The sequence below is a fragment of the Meleagris gallopavo genome, chromosome 2 (genome assembly GCF_905368555.1).
Source record: "Meleagris gallopavo chromosome 2, MGAL_WU_HG_1.1, whole genome shotgun sequence".
Classification (NCBI taxonomy): domain Eukaryota; kingdom Metazoa; phylum Chordata; class Aves; order Galliformes; family Phasianidae; genus Meleagris; species Meleagris gallopavo.
In genome coordinates, this window is record NC_139405.1 from 35,535,104 (window position 1) to 35,555,335 (window position 20,232).

Here is a 20,232-nt window from a genome sequence, read left to right on the forward strand (position 1 = left end):
AAAATCAGGGAATGATCAAATACCGGTGCTTCAGAAAAAGCTTTCTGACATAAAACTGTTGGTTATGTTTCCATTACTGCATATTTACAGGCCTGATACTCTGTCAGGGACAGGGTACTAAACTAGAATGATCCAATCTGTTTAGCTGTCTGTAAGCTTCTGCTATACACATTTCCTTTGCTCACTGAGTATTTTACTTTGTGCTGAAATGTATTACCATGAGCAATTCAAGTCCACACACTAGGAGCCACACAGCGAGAAAAGAGACCTACCAGGAAAGGAACCAATAAAAGACAAATGGCAAAACAGTAGTGAAAGATGGAGTCCAACAGCATATTCTTGCCTTTCAGTTAGAAGTGCAGGGTTACTTTTTTTGTTGATGTAGGTTTTTGTGATTTTTTTTTTTTTCTTTAACTTAATATCTCTCTCCATTCAGAACTTTTCACCACTTTATTTCAATCATTAACTCAATTTTCACTTCAACTTCACCATTTGTTTTTGGAGAAAAAAATCCAAACCATTGTGTGGAGGGTACTGATGCAGTAGGAACTTTTACTGTTTTTAAAGATTAGCAGAATTAGGTGCTACATTTCTAGCTGTTGTTTTTCAGCAGTGCCATTGTACCATAGTATCTGCTATTTCTTTAAGTGTCATCAGCTTGTCAGCTCACGAGCAGGTGTAAAGCTTTGTTCCTCCTTCATTCCAATGTTCAGTGAAGCCACTGGACATGTGTGAAAAGTGCCGTTTCAGGAGTACTTTTTTTTCCTCCAGAGAATTTAAAAGTAAATATTTATCTTCAAAATTAACGTCATTTGTTGCTACAACAAGAAAGCAACAAAACACTGCTAGGTGGATTATTACAAGTTTTAAAACAGAAGATGTGCCTGGGAGACAGCACTCTAGAAGCACTTTAAAGCCCAGAGATCACTGGAATGTGCAAGTAATGTGAGCAAATTATAAAATAAGCCAAATAAAAATATACTGACATGGGAAGATGAGTGTTCTGTACTCAGCCATACAGATCTGAAATTCCCCAGTTGATATTTAAAAGGAAGTAAATCCTATTTGACTTTTTGTAAAACAAATACATGCTATCAGAATGCACTGAGATTTACTAAAAACAGATTAAATTCTTAGATTTTAAAGTCAGTGACATACACAAAGCCATAATAGCAAGCAACATGTTTGTGTATCCAGACTTCACTATTCATCATAGCAGGAAAATAACATGGAGTGTTTCACCCAAAAATCAAGTCAACATCTGAGACTGTTTTGTCTTAGTGAACTGTTATCACTTCATGCAAGGTTTTACTGCTTGAAGTATTAGAAATGAAAGGGTCTGTACTGTTTAAGAGATTCTTATCATACATTGCCTCTTTACACTGGCTTGGTATAAGTACACAAAATAAGCAATTTTCAGAGAAATTAATCGTTCTTGACAAATGTCAGATTCTCTGTCTGAATGCATTATGGTTCATTAAGATTCAATTAAACCCAAAACTTATTTCAACTAATAAAGGTGCTACTGCACTGAAATTAGAATCCGACATCTCATTGTTTTAGTGAAACGTCAGGAAGAACTGAAGATGTTCTGAATGTTTCTCAGACCACCTGCTTCACTCAGTTTGTGAATGGTTCCAAAGGCCTTATTCCAGGAAGAGACATACCATGGCAGAGAATTTATTAACTGTTTCAGTGGAAGAGAATCTATGCTCTAGTCTGGATTTATTTTGTTTTGAAGTCCACAATCTGGAAGACTTCCAAAGAGATCTGAACTAAATACTGGACAAAGTATTAGAAGAAGCTAATAAAGCTACATGTGATACCTTCATAACTATTCAGCTAAACATAGGTAACAAGTAGAAATTAATGACCTCTTACTTCATTGAATGCTGCTCTGGTAATTGCTTAGTTGTTTCTTTAGGATCCAAGCACAAGGGGAGCAATTAGCTCATTTCAGATTGTAAACCAGGCACAGTAACCAAGACATCAGCTACCATACAACTTTTGACAATAACTTTATGCAATCTTAGTTTCTACTTGCTGTAGACGCTGTGATTGAACTCTCTCCTACATTTGCATTAGGTATTCCTGCAAGCAATGATTCTATTTTTTTCTCCCTGCATAAAGAAAATATAATCTTGAAAGATCAGAGGTATTTAAAGCTAAGGAAATGAAAATACAGAACACATGAAACATTGTTTGCTTGGCAAAAATGGCACTGTATTTTCCAACTTTCAGTCTCATTTTTAGCTACAAATTTATCTGAATTTCTTATTTCCATCTGCGTAAACTGAACATATATCCATGCATCTTGGTATGTAGGATGCAATCTAAACTCATTTAAAATGGAAAAAAGAAATCTCAAACTGTGGACTCCTGAAATACAGAAGCATCTCCTTCTCTCCTTCTCATCTTTTATTTCTTTCCCCTCCCCTTGAAACATTGTTTTTTTTACTTTAACTTGTCATGTATTTGACAGTTACTCAAGTATTTAGCAATGAGGATCTAACTGGAAAGTGCCAGGTCCCTTTTTATTGCACTTTATCAATATTGTTAAAGGAATGATGTAATTGTTTGGGGTTTGGTAAAGACATTCCATGTCACTTCAGTGTTAATACCAGGCTGGAGCCTTCCTTGTCTGCCTGCGTAAGCTAGATAAACACAGACCTGTGTGCTTTCTTCTCATCTCAGGATACTTTCTTAGAGGGATCTTGGAACATATGCCTATTGCAAGCTAAACATTTCACTTTTCATTTTATCCATGTGCCAGAAATCCATTCCTTGGATAAACACTTTACATACTGACACTCTTAAAGCACTAAACACGATAAATAAAGAGAGAATACATCATTTCAAAACCGATTAAACATTTTCTCACTTGTGACAAATGAACAGCTATACACTGCATGGAGTCCCTGGAGCAGACATTCCATTTTCTTTGTCTTCATTTTGCATGGAAGATTAACTTTCCATTTCAGTTCATCTATTGCACAATTGAGCTTTTCTATAATTGCTGCTTTTCCCCCCCAATCATTATTCATTTTAAAAATATTTCTGCTGTTATTGCTGCAAGAGCTTTCCTTCAGACAGTTTTTATGGAGATATCAGCTTTAATATTGTGTCCAAGCTAACAGGAAGAAAATTTGTATCTCATACTAAAAGCAAAAGAAATACTGTTGTGGGGTAGACCTGAACTTATCTGTGGGCTGAAGTTGTCCACTTTAAAAAGGAAAAATCCAAACACATTATTCACATTATTTTTTCTCCATCAAATTCATCACTTTTCCTTGTACCACTTGCTTTCTAGTCATCCTATACGCAGCTATTCTTCATATGATTAGCCAAATGAAATGAATCTTTTATATAGCTTTTTAAGCTATCATCTTATCTTTCACTCCCTGCCAAAAAAAGATCTCAAGCACTTTATTTCTAAGCCTCTTTAAGGATCTTAATGCAATTAACACACACAATACTAAAACTACATCAAGAACTTGTTTTTCAATATTTGAACAAACACCATCAATTTGCTTAACACTTTCAATGGAAAGGTGCAAGAAAGAAAGACTAACATAACTCAAAGTAACAATAAAAATAACGCTGCCCCTAGATTTCTTGTTTTAGGTCCCAGTGTGATTCCTCGTGTTTTCCAAAAAAAACTTCTGAATATAATGTACAACAATGAACTGGAATTTCCTTCTTGGACAAAGTACTATGTAAAAGGAGCTGCTGTATTCAGCACAGAGGGAGAAGAAAGAATTAGGATAAATAGAAGGATAAGAAGTAGGCCTTCTGTACACTTAAGTAAGAGGTATGATACTGAGCCAAAGCAGTACTTCCTTCAATGATGTGAGATCGTGATGTAAAAATGGAACAATATACTACCCAATGACTTATCAACTCCATGAAAGTGAGAATGGAACTTGTGACAAAAGAACATCCAGTCTCTCCTTTTCAAATGCTCTATTATATAGGCCAAGAATAGACAGAAATAGTTATGCTCTACCAGAAGAACGGTCACTGTCCTGTTACACTGAAGCCAGGTAGAAACTGGGGCAACGGAGCCGTAAAAACATAAAAAGCTGACAAAACATAGCAAAAATTGGAATCTTTTACATTTTAATGGCATCTGATTGAAAGACTAGTTGTATTCATCAGCATGTGCTCAGCAGCAGTTGGAGTTAAATACAAAAAAAGATGCTATGTTTGGCAAATGGAAAACTAATGTAGACTGTAAATTTCACCAAATCTGGACTAGAAACATTGTCATTTCAGTCTTCTGCTGGGACAGATTTTATCTGCCCCATTTAGACAGAGCTTCTGGAGAATTCTGCCAGAAATTAGAAGAAGCCACATACTGTACAGTGAAGTAAAGTTCACGATTTTGAAAACCCTCAATTGCACATACCTGAAATTTCATTTTATAAAATTTGAAGTATTTTACTTTTAACCACAAAAAATATTTGGAGAAGGCCATATTTAATTGTATACATATCACTAGATTATTAAAAAACAGATTCCCAAATCTGTATTTTATAAGCACAGAAAGTAGTACCTAATGATTAGTAGTTGTCTGGGAATACCGTGTCTGTGAAGTCACTGTAATTCTGGTGTTGAACTCCCTCAGTTCAGATATCATATTCTAACATCATTTTTATATAATGTACATGCATTTTCTGAAAGATAAATCACATGCGATATTTCTCTAAAAACAGAATATTCCTATTCCTCTGTATTCTATTAAATTATACATTGTATGCTTTTTATTCATCAAATTGAAACTTACTATAGATACATGTCAATCTGCTTTCTCAGTGCATTTCTTTCAAAATTCAAAAAATAAAATGTTGGCCTCCAATTCAGCAATTGGTAGGAAAACATTTTTCACAGAAGGGTTTTATCACTGTTTTTTCTTACCTTTTATGTGCTTCTGTCAGTGACTTCTCTTCATTTTCTTGGTCTATTTTAGCTGTAAAAATACAGGCAAAATATTAGCTACAAAGTTAAATTTATAGGCGTTGTTTTATGAAAATATTTCACTGTAATTGCTGTGATTTGTTTATCCTGTGTTTTGTAAAAACAACCTTAAGATACACTAACGTACATCAATTCTGAAAAAAAGCGATATGAATTCTGATATCTGTTTAAATAAATAAACAAAAACTCCTCAGAGCAGATTTAAAAAAAAATCTTGCACTAATACAAACAACAATCAGGTCATGAATGTGACATTAAAACAATTCTTAAAGAATGACTCTGAAAACTAGAAATATGGGAACCAAGAGGAAAAGCTGAGTGAAAAGCTTGAAGCATTAAGCCTTTGTAAAAGGCAACACAAAAGCTACCTTCCTTCTCCCATCCCCCTGAAAATAGCTACAGGTAACTTACAAATAAGAATGAAATAAGACATAACATATAGTGAAGTAATAGAGACATGGTGGACCCATTTTGAAAAGAAAAATTTTCTATGAAGGAAATTATCTCATGGTCATTATATGAAGAGGTAAAACATGAAGCAGCCATTGCCACTCATAAATGCAGAAATGATCTAATTTTCAAAGCTTCTCTCATATTGCATTTTATATCAAGTATGCTTAACTTAGAAATAGCGATATGCAGATACCAGAAAACGTACATTAAACTTAGGAAAAAAATAAAAAGTAAAGTTCTAGTACAAACTACTCTGTGCAAGCATGCTTGTAGTATAGAGTTATTCAGGTAGCACATCTTAAATTCATTCAAGATATTAACATTTTGGCCAAAAGTTTTTTAGTTTAGAACTTGATTCCCTTTTCCAGTCTGCTGGAGTAGTAACCTGCTAATTTGCAAGGACAATTTTAAGATTCCAGAAAGTCAGTTGGTCTAGGGGCATAAAGAGGCTCTAAACAGTCCTGAAAACAAATGCCAGTGGTGCAAGTTTCATAAAGAAATCTAATAATAATAATGAAAATAGAGATCTAAAGGTATTTACCATTCCATTGTTCCTACACAGCTCTACAATAATAATTAAAATTATTTCTTCTTGCATTGTAAATGCACTACCTTTAAAATAGAAAATACAGATTTAAAATTTGGCAATTTGGCACAGATGAGAAGGGCAATGGAAGTATTGGGAATCAAATGTAATTGCTACTGTTCTGATTGATGTTTCAATCAGCAGCAGTTTACATTTGCACTAAAATATTAAAATAGTAAAAGCTGAAAGTGCTTTTTATTAGTAGTAATATAGTCAGCTGAGCCAGGTGAGCAATGCTTGGTTTACTTGCAACCTTTATACCTAGCAGTCATTACTTGAAGATTCAGGCTCCACCGTTGTTTAGTTTGAAGTGAAAAATAAATCCCAGCAAACCACAGGAAACTTTAGGGAGATCTGGGTAAATGTTCTCAAGAAAACTCCAGAGCACACGAAGGCTGCCTGATTACGGGTTTCATTACTGACTTGAAACTCATCCCAGATTCTTCAAAAGGTTTGTAACGGCTCACAACTCTTTTGACTGAACCTGGGCCCAGTGTTGAGTGAATCTGGGCTGACTTATAGTTTTGCTTGAAAGTCTTGCTTGGCTTTGGATATGAAACCAGGTGAAACCTGGCAGCTTTGACAGATTTTTTTTTCTTTATACTTCAATTCTGAAAGTCAAGGTATGATTTGCTGTAAAAGCATATGTTACAAGAGAGAAGAAACACCACACAAACTTCATGAATTAAGGGAGAGTCAACATCTAGTTCTACACTAACGTTTTTTCTTAGTACCTTCAAATACAATTCCTAAAATAAGCAATTCTTTTACTGAAACATGTAATTTGGACTCCATTGAGTTAAACAATGCCTTGGAAATGAAGCTTAGTATATTATAGTTCGGGACAGCCTTTTAGTAATCAGATTTGTACAGAACCCTTTTTTTTTTTTTTTTTAATAATTTCCAGGATTGATGGAACATATCATCTGCATTGTCTAGATTTGGCTTTTTCCCTCATATCCAATAATTCAACACATACTTACCTAACAACAATGGAGAAAATATTCCGTAATTTATTTTTGGAAGACTGCAAGCACAACACATATGATACATACAACACAAGGCTTATCAAAACATGTCAGAATGTCTCCATTCTGCAACAGAAATTCTTGTTCAATTTCAATTTAAAAGCATGAATATGTACTTTTAATCATTTCAAATATCTGTTCTTCTAATAATTTCCTAGAGAGTAAGTATTACACAAAGAAAAGAATCTTGAAAATGATCTGTAATAGCTTTTTTCTTTTAGTATAAGTGAAATATACCCAAAGAGAGGTTCCATTCTACATCACATCAACTCTCAAAATTAAGACTTTTGCAAAGAAAAAGTTTATCCTTCGAGAGAATTCCTCTGCACTCTATTCCAAATATGTGATGAAACTTTTGAATGTTATTAAGGGGATATTATTCAGGTGTGGATCAGACTTGCAATTCATTTTCTTTCTTATTTTCTAGATGAAAATTGTTGAAGAACCAAATAAAAATGATTCTGCTTGAGCAAGAAGACCAGTGGCATCAGCAAAAGAGAAGAAGATGTAGTACACTGTGAATCTGTCTATTATATATCCGTCCATCTGTCCAAAGTAAATTCTTAAATAACTACATCTGCACTAGCGTACAGTAAGCATGTGAAAGATGTGGACATCAGCTAGTAAAAGAAATTCATGGATATTTAACCAACTGGGGAAGAAAGCCTATTGTTATCAAAAACCACAAAAGTCTTGATATCACCTAGATACAATGGAATAACTATTAGATGTAGAGGCAACTGGAAAGTCCTATAATTTCTGAAACTGTCCACTCATATGATCACCTAATGTTAGTGATCATTGGTGGTTTTTTTTGTAGTGATTGCCCCATTGGTAAACTGCTTTCAATTCATTTTTCTGCTTTAACAAGGGAGATAAAAAAAATCAGTAATGTTTTTAATATGGTTTTCTCAAAAAGCTCTATATATTTTTGAACATAAAAGCTAAGACAGATTCATCTGAAGAGTCCCACAGTGCATTAGACTTTACCTTTTCATTGTATATAATATATTTTTACCTTCATTTCTTTCTCCAGAGCAGCTCTTCAGAACTGGTAAAGAGTGCCTGAAAGGCACCAGTTCGATATTCTTCCTTCTTGGCAGCCTGTATCAATGAAGTGCTAAGTACAAGCTGAAACGTATGTATGAGGGGAGAATAGTATTGGAAGAAAAGTATATTTCCTTTTACAGATGATAAGTCTTCTAGCAGGGGAAGCAAAAAGGAGAAAATCCCTACTGACTTCACAGTGATCCCACTGTGGCAGCAATTAGTGTGGGAGAATTTGTCCTTTTCAGAGGTAGAGAGACAGCTGAGCATTTCTGGGTGCTCAGCTCAGTCAATAAAATTCTCAATCTCTATTATGAAGAAGCAAGATTTATTCAGAAAATTTTACTGCTTTTCTCTGAAAAACATTAAAACAAGTCTTGCAGTCACATTTGCTTTTGTATACATTCAGAACCCTAGCACTGACCATACCAGCAACTGTTTGCAGACTCTAATGGCAGATGCAGGAGCTTCTTTTTTTGGGGGCCAGCAATCTTTGCCAACTGAAAAATATTCCATATTTTATTGACTCGTCATCTTTTCTCCAATTCCCTGCATAGGAATTAGATTTCTTGATCTTTGACACTAAATTTCTAAACCACCTCCAACAATACTGCTTCAAGTCTATTACAGAATGTATCATACTAGGAAGTACTAGTCCCTATATTACATGTAATGCAGCAGGGAGTAGAAGTAAAACTTAATTTTATATCTCTCCCTGTATACATTTAATATATATTGTAGGTCTTTATATGCACACTCTTATAATCCTGAAAGAATGTATATTCTGTGAAATCTATTTAAAATGATATAATTGAATAATAATCTTAGGTCATACTTAAAAATATTGCAATATTGAAAAAAGAAAAATTTTAGAGTTAAAATGGTCTTTCATGAAGCAAGAAAAAACCATGAAGCCTTATCTATTTATGACCTATACTGAATTATCTTACTTTCATTTCACTTTTTATTTGAAATCATGTAATGCCTTTTTATGAGTCGATGTGATATTGTTTGCCTGCTTTCTATTAAGATACCTTCATATTATTTAATGTTAGTCACCATCTACAGCTAGCTCTATACTTTCTAAATACTTCCTATTTTTTTCCTCAAAATTCAAGTACATTCCTTCCTCACCATGTCATTCCTTCCCAAGCCTGAAGATTGTACTATATCTTAGATTTTTCCAACAAATCTCTTCACAAGAGGCTAAATGTATTTCATTGAAATTTACAAACGTTTTGACTTCTATTTAATCAATTTTTGTATTTTTAATTTTCAATCAATTTTTTGTTTGATGTTCTATAATTGGAGTATAAAACTTGATTTAATGCAATTCAATGTATTTCCAAAGCTTTGTACATAAAATCTAATTAACTTAATGTATAAAATCTGTCTTAATCAGCAAATAACCACATTCCAGAATGATACATGCCATTGTTCTGTTTGTGCTCTTTCGATTCTTTTAGATTCCAGTCCTGCAAAGGTTACATATAAACTTCTGCAAAGGTACATATGTAAACAGTCATTCCAAAGTGACCTATGCTTTTAAAAAAACCTAAACACTGCATGAAACTGAACGAGGGAAATATACACAGGCATTCCAGAAAATGACAGCAGAGCAGTGGCTTTCCCTTTTTCACAGTCTAAGAGATGAAAATTAAATGGAGAAAGGTTCAATGACAATGACATAAAAAATAGTCTTTTATCACGAATGTCCTTTCTTATCTCAAAGGCAGCAAACATTTCAGACATATGCTACAGCCTTTGCTGGAATCAAGCTTCTCTGTGAATGAAGAACCTTGCCAAGTATTTTCTCATTTTCAGTCCAAGCAACTTTCTTCCAAATTTAAGTTTTATACCTTCTGCCTTAAATCTACACCAATATATCAGGTTATTTTCTATATTTCTATCAGATTATGTTCCATATAGACGTTGCATACAACATACATTGTCTCTCAGTTCTTGCAATTTCTTGCAAAAAGTTTGAAAGTACATTCCATTCTTTATCATCCCTTCAAAAATCTTTAGAAATATTTGCCCTAAGACTAACAGAGAGATCAGTGCCTTGCAACTACCCTTTTGAACTGATTCTGCCTTGTGCTCTTTATATTCTAATAGCAGTGAAATTATTAGAAATCCATTTTACTGAAAAAAAGAAAACACTCCAAAACTTTTAGAAGCCTTTGTTGTAGTTTTTACCGGAAGCTTTGACAATAACTTTGTTTTTTTCCCCTCCACTGTGATGCTGAATGAATACTAGCTGAGACTAAAAATATACCAAAACATGCCAAATACCTATTCTGGAGAGGAGCAGCTCACCACCCTCCAGTTCTAAAAGATAAAAACCTAAATCCAACCAAATAACAAGGACCAAATTAAAAAAAAAAAAAAAAAAAAGAGCTGACTTTTCTTAAATGTGAGTGGAAGGTTAGACAGTACATTTTTCATCCTTCCACTGACCCAACTCCTGTGAGTTCTGAGAACTTGAAAAGCCCACCTGAAGCCATGAGGAACAACCTCTGCACAGGAGAAAGGGAGACTAAAGAGATAAGATGTTGGAAGAATAACCACCACGAAGTCACATAGCTACACTTTCATTAAGGCCTAAGGTTCAAGTCTATAGGACCTCTGCCAGAGCTCCTAATAAAGTTGCCTTTGTTCTCCTTGGTTGCACATATATAGTTTTTGAATGCCTCCCAGAAAGCTCTAAAATAATTGTTTGGATATCAGAATACTGTTCAACATTGATTCTGAAATACCTTGACAAAATTAGCTATCAAAGCAGACTAAAAAAGGCACCAGGGTCTGTGCAAAGCTCTTCAAGCAAGCAACAAAAAAAATATTCACCTCTTACTTTCTCCCCTTTGGTCTTCTGAACATTTGTTGCCTCAACTTCTGACTTTTATTTTGTTTGCTCTACTTGCATGTTTTATTTAATAAACTTAATGTAGTTGGCTACAAGAGTGGCACTGGGAAAAGCTATGCAGTTATTTTAAATGGAAACAATCAAACAGGAATGTTTTTTGTTGTTTTTGGGAGGGAGGGAGAGAAGAGACTGTAAGTGAGAGTTAAATAATTAATCTTTAAATGATGTCAGGAGCTGAAGCTTAATGGCTTTGTAAAAAAAATATGTAGAAAGCCAAACGTTATATATACATACACACACGCGCACATATATATATAATGATATGGATATTTTAGCTTATAACATGCCATAACAGGAATTTTGTAAGAAAAAAATAGACTTTAACAGTTAATAAAAATTCTTTTGTACATTTGCACATAAAGGGCATAAATAAGCATAGTCAAAAAACAGGTTGACTTTCTGGTTCAGATTCAGAAACAATTCTGAGTAGACTGCATAGGTCTACTCAAACAACACTTAAGTGTCTCTCTTCAGCGCTTGTGTTCCATGATAACATTCTGTTGTTGGCCTATGCTATGATCTTGACCCAGTGATTACTGTCTGTAGTCACTGTCTGGCCACAAACCCTACTGCAATATAAATTATTTCTACTGAACTGGTTTCAAAGGACTATGAATAAGGAGATGCACAAAACTGTTATCCCTTCTGATCTCCTGATCTCTCTCAAGGGGATATCACATCTTCTCAGGTAATTGAATACAGGAATGCATTTTAGTAATCTCAGATGGAAAGCAACAAGAATCCTTTCATCTGCTTGTCTACATTCTAAATCTTTTTTTATTTTCAACTTTTTATTTAAAGTATTAACTAGTATTTGTTTACAATTAGATATGAATGTGCTTTCCAGTAACTTTCAAGTGGAGCCAGGTTGTTGGTTTTTATTACTTTTTTGACAGATACAATGACTTCACAATGAGCTTAATGACAATGAGTCATTAGAGCTACGTTGGTATAGTTTTAAGTATTTCTATTTACGCTGAGCAAAGATCCAAGTACATTTGGATAGTTTATTACCTGGTATTATTTATGCTAAGAAAAATGCAAAGGGAGAAAGAAGGTTTTATTCTGGAAATCCTAGCAGAAGTCCAGGATCCTTCTAGATTTCTTATGACATTCATAGACGATAACAAGCAGGAAGAATACCCTACTCCCTCTCCCCTACTTTCTAAAATTTTCACGCCTATATGAAACAGAACATTTTAATACTTCTCTTAGACCCTAGTTTCTTAAAGATAACTGGGGATAGAACTTTTAACATGCTGCACGTTTTTCTAATGATGTTGTTCCTGTTTTTTCAACACTTTTAAGATAAGCCAACATTTATATTTACTTCAACCATTTGCACTTCATAATAGTATTACATGACAGGGACAAGTCAAATTACTTGCTGCTCCATAGATGTAAGATCCACATTCATACCAATGATTATGTGATCAACAATACTCTAAAAAGCCAACCAAAAAAAAAAACCCAACAACCTTGTAAATAAAAGACTCCATAAAAGGAGTCTCGAGTACTATAACTGATTATTAAATCATTTGAGTTAGAAGGGACCTTTGAAGGTAACCTGATCCAACACCTCTGTTCATTCACCTAATGAACAGGGATGCCTACAGCTACAGCAGGTTGCTCTAACCTCAAGTGCCTCCAGGGAAGGGACAACCTGTTCTTGTGCTTCTCTACCTTCATCACAAAAATAACTATAATAAAAACAGTAACAAAAACAAAAATCAGCAAAAGTCTTGCCTAGCACTCAAAGCACGTTTCATGATGTGAATTTCCTCTATGTTTGATCTTTCATTCCATCTCAGGCAGCAGTCTAGTAAACAGATAATTTGTTACCCTTTAAAAGATGGAATCTACTTTCCACTGAAGTGAGGTGGAAGTAGGGCCCACATCCAAGACTAATCCATTATACTCTATTTAACTGCATTTAGAGACTATTCGCTCCAACGTTCTTAAATGTCATATTCACAGAAGCAAAATACAATGTAGTTCACATGTAGCTTTGACCACCTCACTCCATGCTACTGATTCTAAAATGCTACGCTGCAGAAAGGTCTCAGGAGGTCAGGACTAGGCACTAAACAGATGTGCTGTTACCTAGCATACTGAAAACTAAATAAATGTGTTATTAGGTATGCAAGAGGTTTCGTGTCTAATTTAAAAGCAATAATGTCCAGCTATTAACCTGCTCTCTGGACCACTGGAGAACATCCCGCTATATGCTGATTAGGGCCAGTGCAGCAACTAAACCTGAATTAAATTTGAATGTTTTTACTTTAACTTACCATCCCAACAACTAATCGGTAAGCATTTCTGATTTTATCGAAGAAAGGTTTTTTGCACCTTATCTACAATGCTTTCATCAATCTGCTGCATCCATTCAGAATGCTTTCATAGTGGATGACCTGTATTGTGTTTTGATGACTAATACATATCATCCTCTTCCCAAACGATGTCAACTTTTATGCAGTGTTTAGTGTTGCAAATACACCATAATGTGAACTAGGATTATTACGTCATAATCAATGGAGGTGCTGACACCTGAGTTGGGGTGAAGTTTCTACAATACTGAGGTAAAACTATGTTTTAGCACTAAGATGTCAGTGTGAGATTTAAAAAAAAATGCTTTCAGTACTCAAAATGTTTTAAAAGCTCTTTCAATAATCCAATGAAAAATACTATCAAAAAATATTCATGTTTATGGAACTAGTTAAAATGTGATTCCTACATTTCTATTATAGTGATTGTATGTTGCTCTCCCTGTATCAAAAATTTACAATGAAAAAATAGCTTGTCAGAATAATGAGTAGATTTTGAAGGCATTATTTAAAGTGAATACCTTCATATAAATTACACAGTATCTAACCTCTAGATGTTCTGGGTATTTGTTTTGTTTGTTTTAAAGAAAAACTAAAGCATTAGTTTTTATATATTCCTAATGATCTTACTCATATTTTCTCAGCTATTTTTAGAAAAAAAACACTTGATGCAGTAGTATCCCTTGTATTAATCAAATTATAAGGGCAAAGTTGAAGAAAATGGAAACTGCAAAATCAATCATTCTGTGCTAGAAATTCCCAGAATTAAGATTACTCTAACAGCATTCATTTCACTGTCTTCTGGAGCCAGAAACTGAACCCAGTCATCCAAAATTCAGTCTGATGATTTAGTCTTATTCACAATACATCATCTGATGATGTACAGCCTTTTGCTGCTTGACCTAAAAGAGAAAGTTATTTCCAACTAGCTGGTTGCAGCTATAGAGATAAATACAACACACTTTGTGATTTATACATTCATTTACTAAACGTTTGGAAACTGGATTCCTGGCAAAAAGAGAGATAGTTACAGACAGTTCAATCAAGAGCACAATTTTAGCATCTTTATTCTGCAAAGTCACAAGGTTGTGGCTAAAACTCGGGGCTGGAAAAGTCTGTAGTCCAGCAGGATGAAACCCGGGGCTCTCACTTGCTAATAACTGTAAGAATTTTTGTCAAGACTAGAAGGAGCCAATGGTTGAATGGTCAGCTTGTTCACCCAAACATACCACCACTCTGGAATTATTCCTGGCTTTAGATTAACTAGCTAATCATCCGAAAATCATTTTTATTTCTTGTATATGCAATGCACTCTATTCTTGAAATATCATATAACATAACACTTTTAAAAAAATCTAAAATTAATGATATCTTATTCAGTAACTAGAACAATAATGGATCCCTTCCACAGATTTCAAGACTAAAACATTTGGACAATTTATAGAATCTTAGTTGAAAGTCTGTGATTTGAACATACTGCCTCTTCTCAGGTACCAAACCAGACTGACTGACTTGTCTGAGGGAGCTGAGGGAGCAGTGGCTGCTGCCTCCAATCAGACCTGCCTTTCCTGCCTTATCAGGCTGACAAGAACGTACAGCCTAGGCTGGAGTCCTAAAAGCAAACATCCACAGACTACTTCTCACTGCAAAGTTAACCACAATTAAAACTTGGGGACTGAAATTCATTTGTGGCTCATCCATGAACAATTTTTTCAATTTTTTTTTTTTTTTAAATATGAGCTGGCTATCCTATCAAGTGTTAAATGATTACTAAAGTCTAATGAATTTACCCTCTAACTTGCAGGCTGATTAACACCCTCCAGTTTCTTTCTCACTGTCTCCTGTGCATCCTGAGAAGGTTTGCCCCAGAAAAAAAAAGTGATTTCTGAACCTTTCTGAACTGGGGGATGTGGCTGTGATCTCAGATGTTTGTGTGTTCCCACAGAAAAGTACTGATCCAAAAGCAACTGCATTTTCAAATGTTTTCCTTTGTGATCTCTGTTCTACAAACATGGTAACTTGTGTGGACTGACTTGTGGAAAGAAACCTTCAGTGAAGTTAGCACTCCTATACTGAGGAGACACAAACAGTACTCATTAATTTCACACAATTTGGTCTGAATAATGTTTCACTTAAAAAGGACTATCTCCCAAATAGTAGTATAAACTTTAAGAAAATAGTTAGAAATATGTAATAAAGAAAAAATACTTTTATAAAGTTCTTTGCAATATTACACATTTTTCTTTTCAATTTCCTGTTTGCAAGTGGTTTTTTGTTGTTGTTTTTAAAGCAGTGGGACTACAGAGAATCTCAGCAGAAATGGTTAATATTTGAATTTGAGAATAACAAATTTTTTGACTGATAGTTTACTACATGTGGTTCCAAAAAGAGGATAAAAAACATGGAAGAGAGGTTTGCCTTGGAGGTTCTGACACACACAGACCCTCAGAAACTGCATGTAAGGAAATGGAACAGATATTTTGATTTTTTGTTAAACAGAGTGACTACTTTTCTTATTTTGCTGAATACACTACACTTTAGAAAGCTGACTAGGATAGCAAGGTAAATGCTAGGCAGCCTCAGCTCACTAACATTTTGATCTAAAACATTATGACTCTGAACACATACCTTACTTCTTCCCCTTCTTTATCCTTTGAAGGAAATAAATTCCACTAGTCAGCTAGAAGATCATTTCTGCCTCTAATGACTCTAATGAAAGGGTTAACAATTTTATTTTTATTAATACATCAATAGCAACAATCAGCTAGACCAGTTAGAGTAACTTAATTTTAAGTTACATAACTGTGCCATTCAGTAACTATTCTGCTTTTTTATCTTCTTGCCAGTAATACTTAATTCGATGTCCAAGTATTTCTGCCTACAAGAAACTCATTTTCCATTTTAACTGCAAGTTTAGCAACAAGTTTAAGTGAATAACTAGCTACTTTGAACTTTTGGGTCTCATTATGCACACAAGTTATCTACTCTGAAAAGACATCATATAAACATGCCAAATTATTCATGCTTATGAAAAATGTTTTTCATCTGAATTATAAGTTAAAACCTTTTCTGACTTTAGAGAAACTGAAACTTGAAAAGATAAAACTTAAAGCTTAGCAGTTTTTTTCTTTTTCTTTTTCTTTTTTTTTTTTTTTTTGCCCAGAGCATATGTTATATAAACACAAATCCCTAAAAGGTGCCAAGAATTGTCCCTCTGTTTTTCTAAATGATCATGTGTGCAGTCTAGCTGAAAAGACTCATCGATTATGTCTACATAAACAACAAAAGCCCTTAGAAAAAATATCTAGATCAAAAGCCTGTCAAACACTGAACAGGAAAGAGAAATCCTGCTTTAAACATGGCCTCTTTCAAGTCTGAATTCAATCCCATGAAGTAAAAACAAAGGATTTCATAATGAAAGGTATTTAGAATTACTTTTTTTTTTTTTTTTTTGGAACTTAACCAGAGATTCTTTTTTCCTATATGTTAACCTTTGTCTTTCTTACATTGCAATCGAATACTAAAAAATAGTCCTCAGAATTTTAAACAATGTATAAATCTTTAGTCACAATTCATTGTGTTCTCAATGCACATTTCCAATTATTTCAATTAAAAAGTGATCATGATATTTTTACTCAGATTATGGATTTCCCTTTATCAATGCTCTAGCAAGATCCACTAATAATAACAAGCAAAGTTCTTCATGGATAAGATGCACGGCTGTATGTTTTTTCTCACGTTCCTCATAAAATAGGAAAATTACTACAGATTTTACTCTATATTATTACCCTCACTAAGTCATAGTCAAAAAAGGTTACAATACAGAGTAAGTGGCCTCTAAAAGTAATTCATATGTGACATAATATAAGCCCCATATTTGACTTGCTTTTTTTTTTTCTATTAATAGACAAGTAGTTGCATGGTTTACAGTGTATATTAGTGATCTGTTTAAGAGTAGCTCATGATTTTGATAGCTCCCTATCTACATATATCAGTAATAATATAAACCTAACATAAAATATGTGGAATATGTCTATGCCACTAGTTGCATATCAACTGTGCAATGAGAATACAGTTTTAACATATGTAGGTTGCTCCAAAGGTAATGTTTGCTATTTCCATGGAAACTAAAACAGATACAAAAAGCTCAATAATACTATTGGTTGAAGTAAATACCCAGCTACAAAACACTATTTTTCAGCAATCATCACCAGTAGCTATGCATTTTTGCCAGCAATGAACCTGAATGCTGCATTTAAAAAAAATCAAAACTGTACCAACACAGATGATCCACTGCCACTGCTACCACTGCTGAAATTCACCACCCATCATTTCACTGTGCTCACATCCATTGTTTGGACTCCATTATTGTTCAGCAAGTGTCCATGATTGTCAGTGGGTGCAACTGTTTCTGCATGGAGGAATTCAGTGACACACCAGTGCTTGATATGCACTTCCACGTCAGATGCCATTTTGTCAGACTGCCTCCCTGCTGCCCTCTGTCACATGGCAAGAAAGCGTAATGAACTATTGGTGGGAAAGTTCAACCTCTGCTGCCATACCTCCAATATCTGCCTTTGACTTCATGGACCAACAGAAAAAATTAGGAGGCATTGCTTTCTGAGAAGCCCTTAAAGTTCCATATCTAGTCATGCAGGACACAGCGCTGTTTGCCAGATTTGACAAATGGATAGTTTGACTCAGGAAGCATCAATTTACATATGCAGTTCAAAACAATGTTTTTGCAATGCTCATATACATAATTGGAAATGTGAATTTTTTCCAAAGTAGTTAGGAAACTGGTAGCATGTACTGATACATACTGAAATTTGTATAACTTCCTTTTTTACATGTTTGGACACATGATCACCTTGGATATTCTAATTAAGAATAAAATAAATGCATACCTGCCTGGTCTGTCAAACATCATGCACAAAAAGTTAATAATGATTTCTCTCTTACATCTAGGCATATGTGTTACTGAGAACTACGTTGAGTAATCAGAAGAAACTCACTTTTCACATAAATCACCTGATCAGGAGATAACAGACATCTTCTATTACAAAAAATATCATCAAAGCAGAAGGAGCAGTAATGTGACCAAGAAAGCTAAAATGCTATTGATTTGCTTACCTGGCCACTGCCAATCTAATGCATTCAACTCCAAATTGTATCAGAAATTGAACTGGTCAGTACAGAATATACTCTTTCAGTGCAGTATTTCAAGAGACACTGTGACATGCTGCTAGTCAAAAATTAAATTTATCCATACTTATTCCTACCATCTTGCAAAAGAAGAGTCTTGTAAAACATTGTCTATTCATTTTTAAAGTGTTTTCTTGTTGTTGTGTTTTTTATTTCTTCTAGCACTCAGGATGCCAGTTCATCTTGGATACTTAAATCTTTTCTTGCATTTTCCATTAATCACATCCAAGAATTTCATATGGATTTGCCTTACATACGGAAAAAACTAACTACTTTTGCTGAACTTACTGCATGTTTTTGGCACGTTTAAAGGAATTATCTCTTTGGAAAGAAATTAATGACACAGATCCAGCTTCAATAATTTTTCAAGGAACAAAGGTTGTAAAATTGTTTTCTACTGGAATGCTGAACTTATCAGATCACATACTTGAGCCAATAGCATTTGTCTTTGCTGTCATGCAAAAGAAAATGAGTCACCTACATTACAACAGAATCATTTTGTAAATCTTTTAGAACTGTGTGGCATCTGATTAAACTAATCCACATCTTTCTATGATGCCAAAATAAACAGTCTCTTTCCCACAATGTATAAACATTGTTCCCATAACTTGTCTTTGAAATGTCATGAAAAGGTTAAGTGACGTTTCATTATTTACCTTGACTAATGAATTGCTCCATGCTGTCTTTGAAAGGCTGTAGGTGCTCTTCTAGTGATAGCTGATAAACTTTTGCTGCTTCTGTCTCACATACTGAAATTGAAATAACAGATTAGTTTAGTAATGACACATCATAGAATGTATTTTATTTCAACATGCAGATACATACTTTAATTAATATATACCTAGTGAAATTGCTGGAATATGTTCCTCAAACACACTACTTCAAATGTGATCTCTATGACAATATATTCAGGAACAGCTATGTCATAATCAAATGTTGTTGATCAAAACGTAACAATAACTCATGGTCAGCATAACTGTTATTTAAATGAATGGTAGCACTGAATTATTTTGAAGGAGAAAGACAAATTTAAGGGGCTGAAAGATACAGAAACAAAATTATGATTTCTGATTTCAGGTCATTTTCATCTACATTCACTTAGGTGACAGTACCTCAATCAAAATGAAGTTCAGGTGCAAAACCAGCACTAACTATTAGGAGTAATCTTAGTTATATAATTATAGTACATAAAATGCAGATGAGGGCTTGAAGTCTGCTAAAACCACAGATGCGGTTAAGTATCTTGCTTTGTTCAAAAGTAACCTAGAAGTTACTGAAGTACAAGAACATGACAGTATTGCTATCATAGCTTGAATTCTGTAAGAGATCTCGGCGGAGGACAATTTGGTTATTACTTTATCAGAGACCTGGACAGAGAAGCTGAAGCCCAAAACATCCCTCACAGATTTGTCACTGTTGAGGTGGCATCGCTGTGTCCTCATAGACAAGCCAAAGTAATTCCATTTGGAGCAACAAAAGATACTAATTCAGGAGAATGGCTCTGCTTATCTGCACATAGATATTTATTTACTCTCTGAGGGTTCTTTCAGAGAAACAGGTTTGTTATTATGTTTTTACATACAGAAGAATAATTACATTAAAATATTGTGAAGCAGCAGAATTCACTATTATAATTATCTCCTTTAAATATATAAAAAAATGCATAGAATGGCATCCATCTAAATA

The 20,232-nt window shown here is 34.2% G+C and overlaps 1 protein-coding gene across 1 annotated transcript in view; it reads right to left on the minus strand.

Moving 5' to 3' along the window:
- The window catches only part of FMN2 (formin 2), a 141,125-nt gene that overhangs the window by 22,577 nt on the left and 98,316 nt on the right, over positions 1–20,232 (minus strand). The window contains exons 14-15 of the mRNA XM_085218363.1: positions 19,203–19,295; positions 4,918–4,969 (exon numbers count right to left, since the gene is read on the minus strand). Of these exons, the coding sequence (XP_085074489.1) occupies positions 4,918–4,969; positions 19,203–19,295 (145 nt within the window). The remainder of the gene's footprint in view (positions 1–4,917; positions 4,970–19,202; positions 19,296–20,232) is intronic.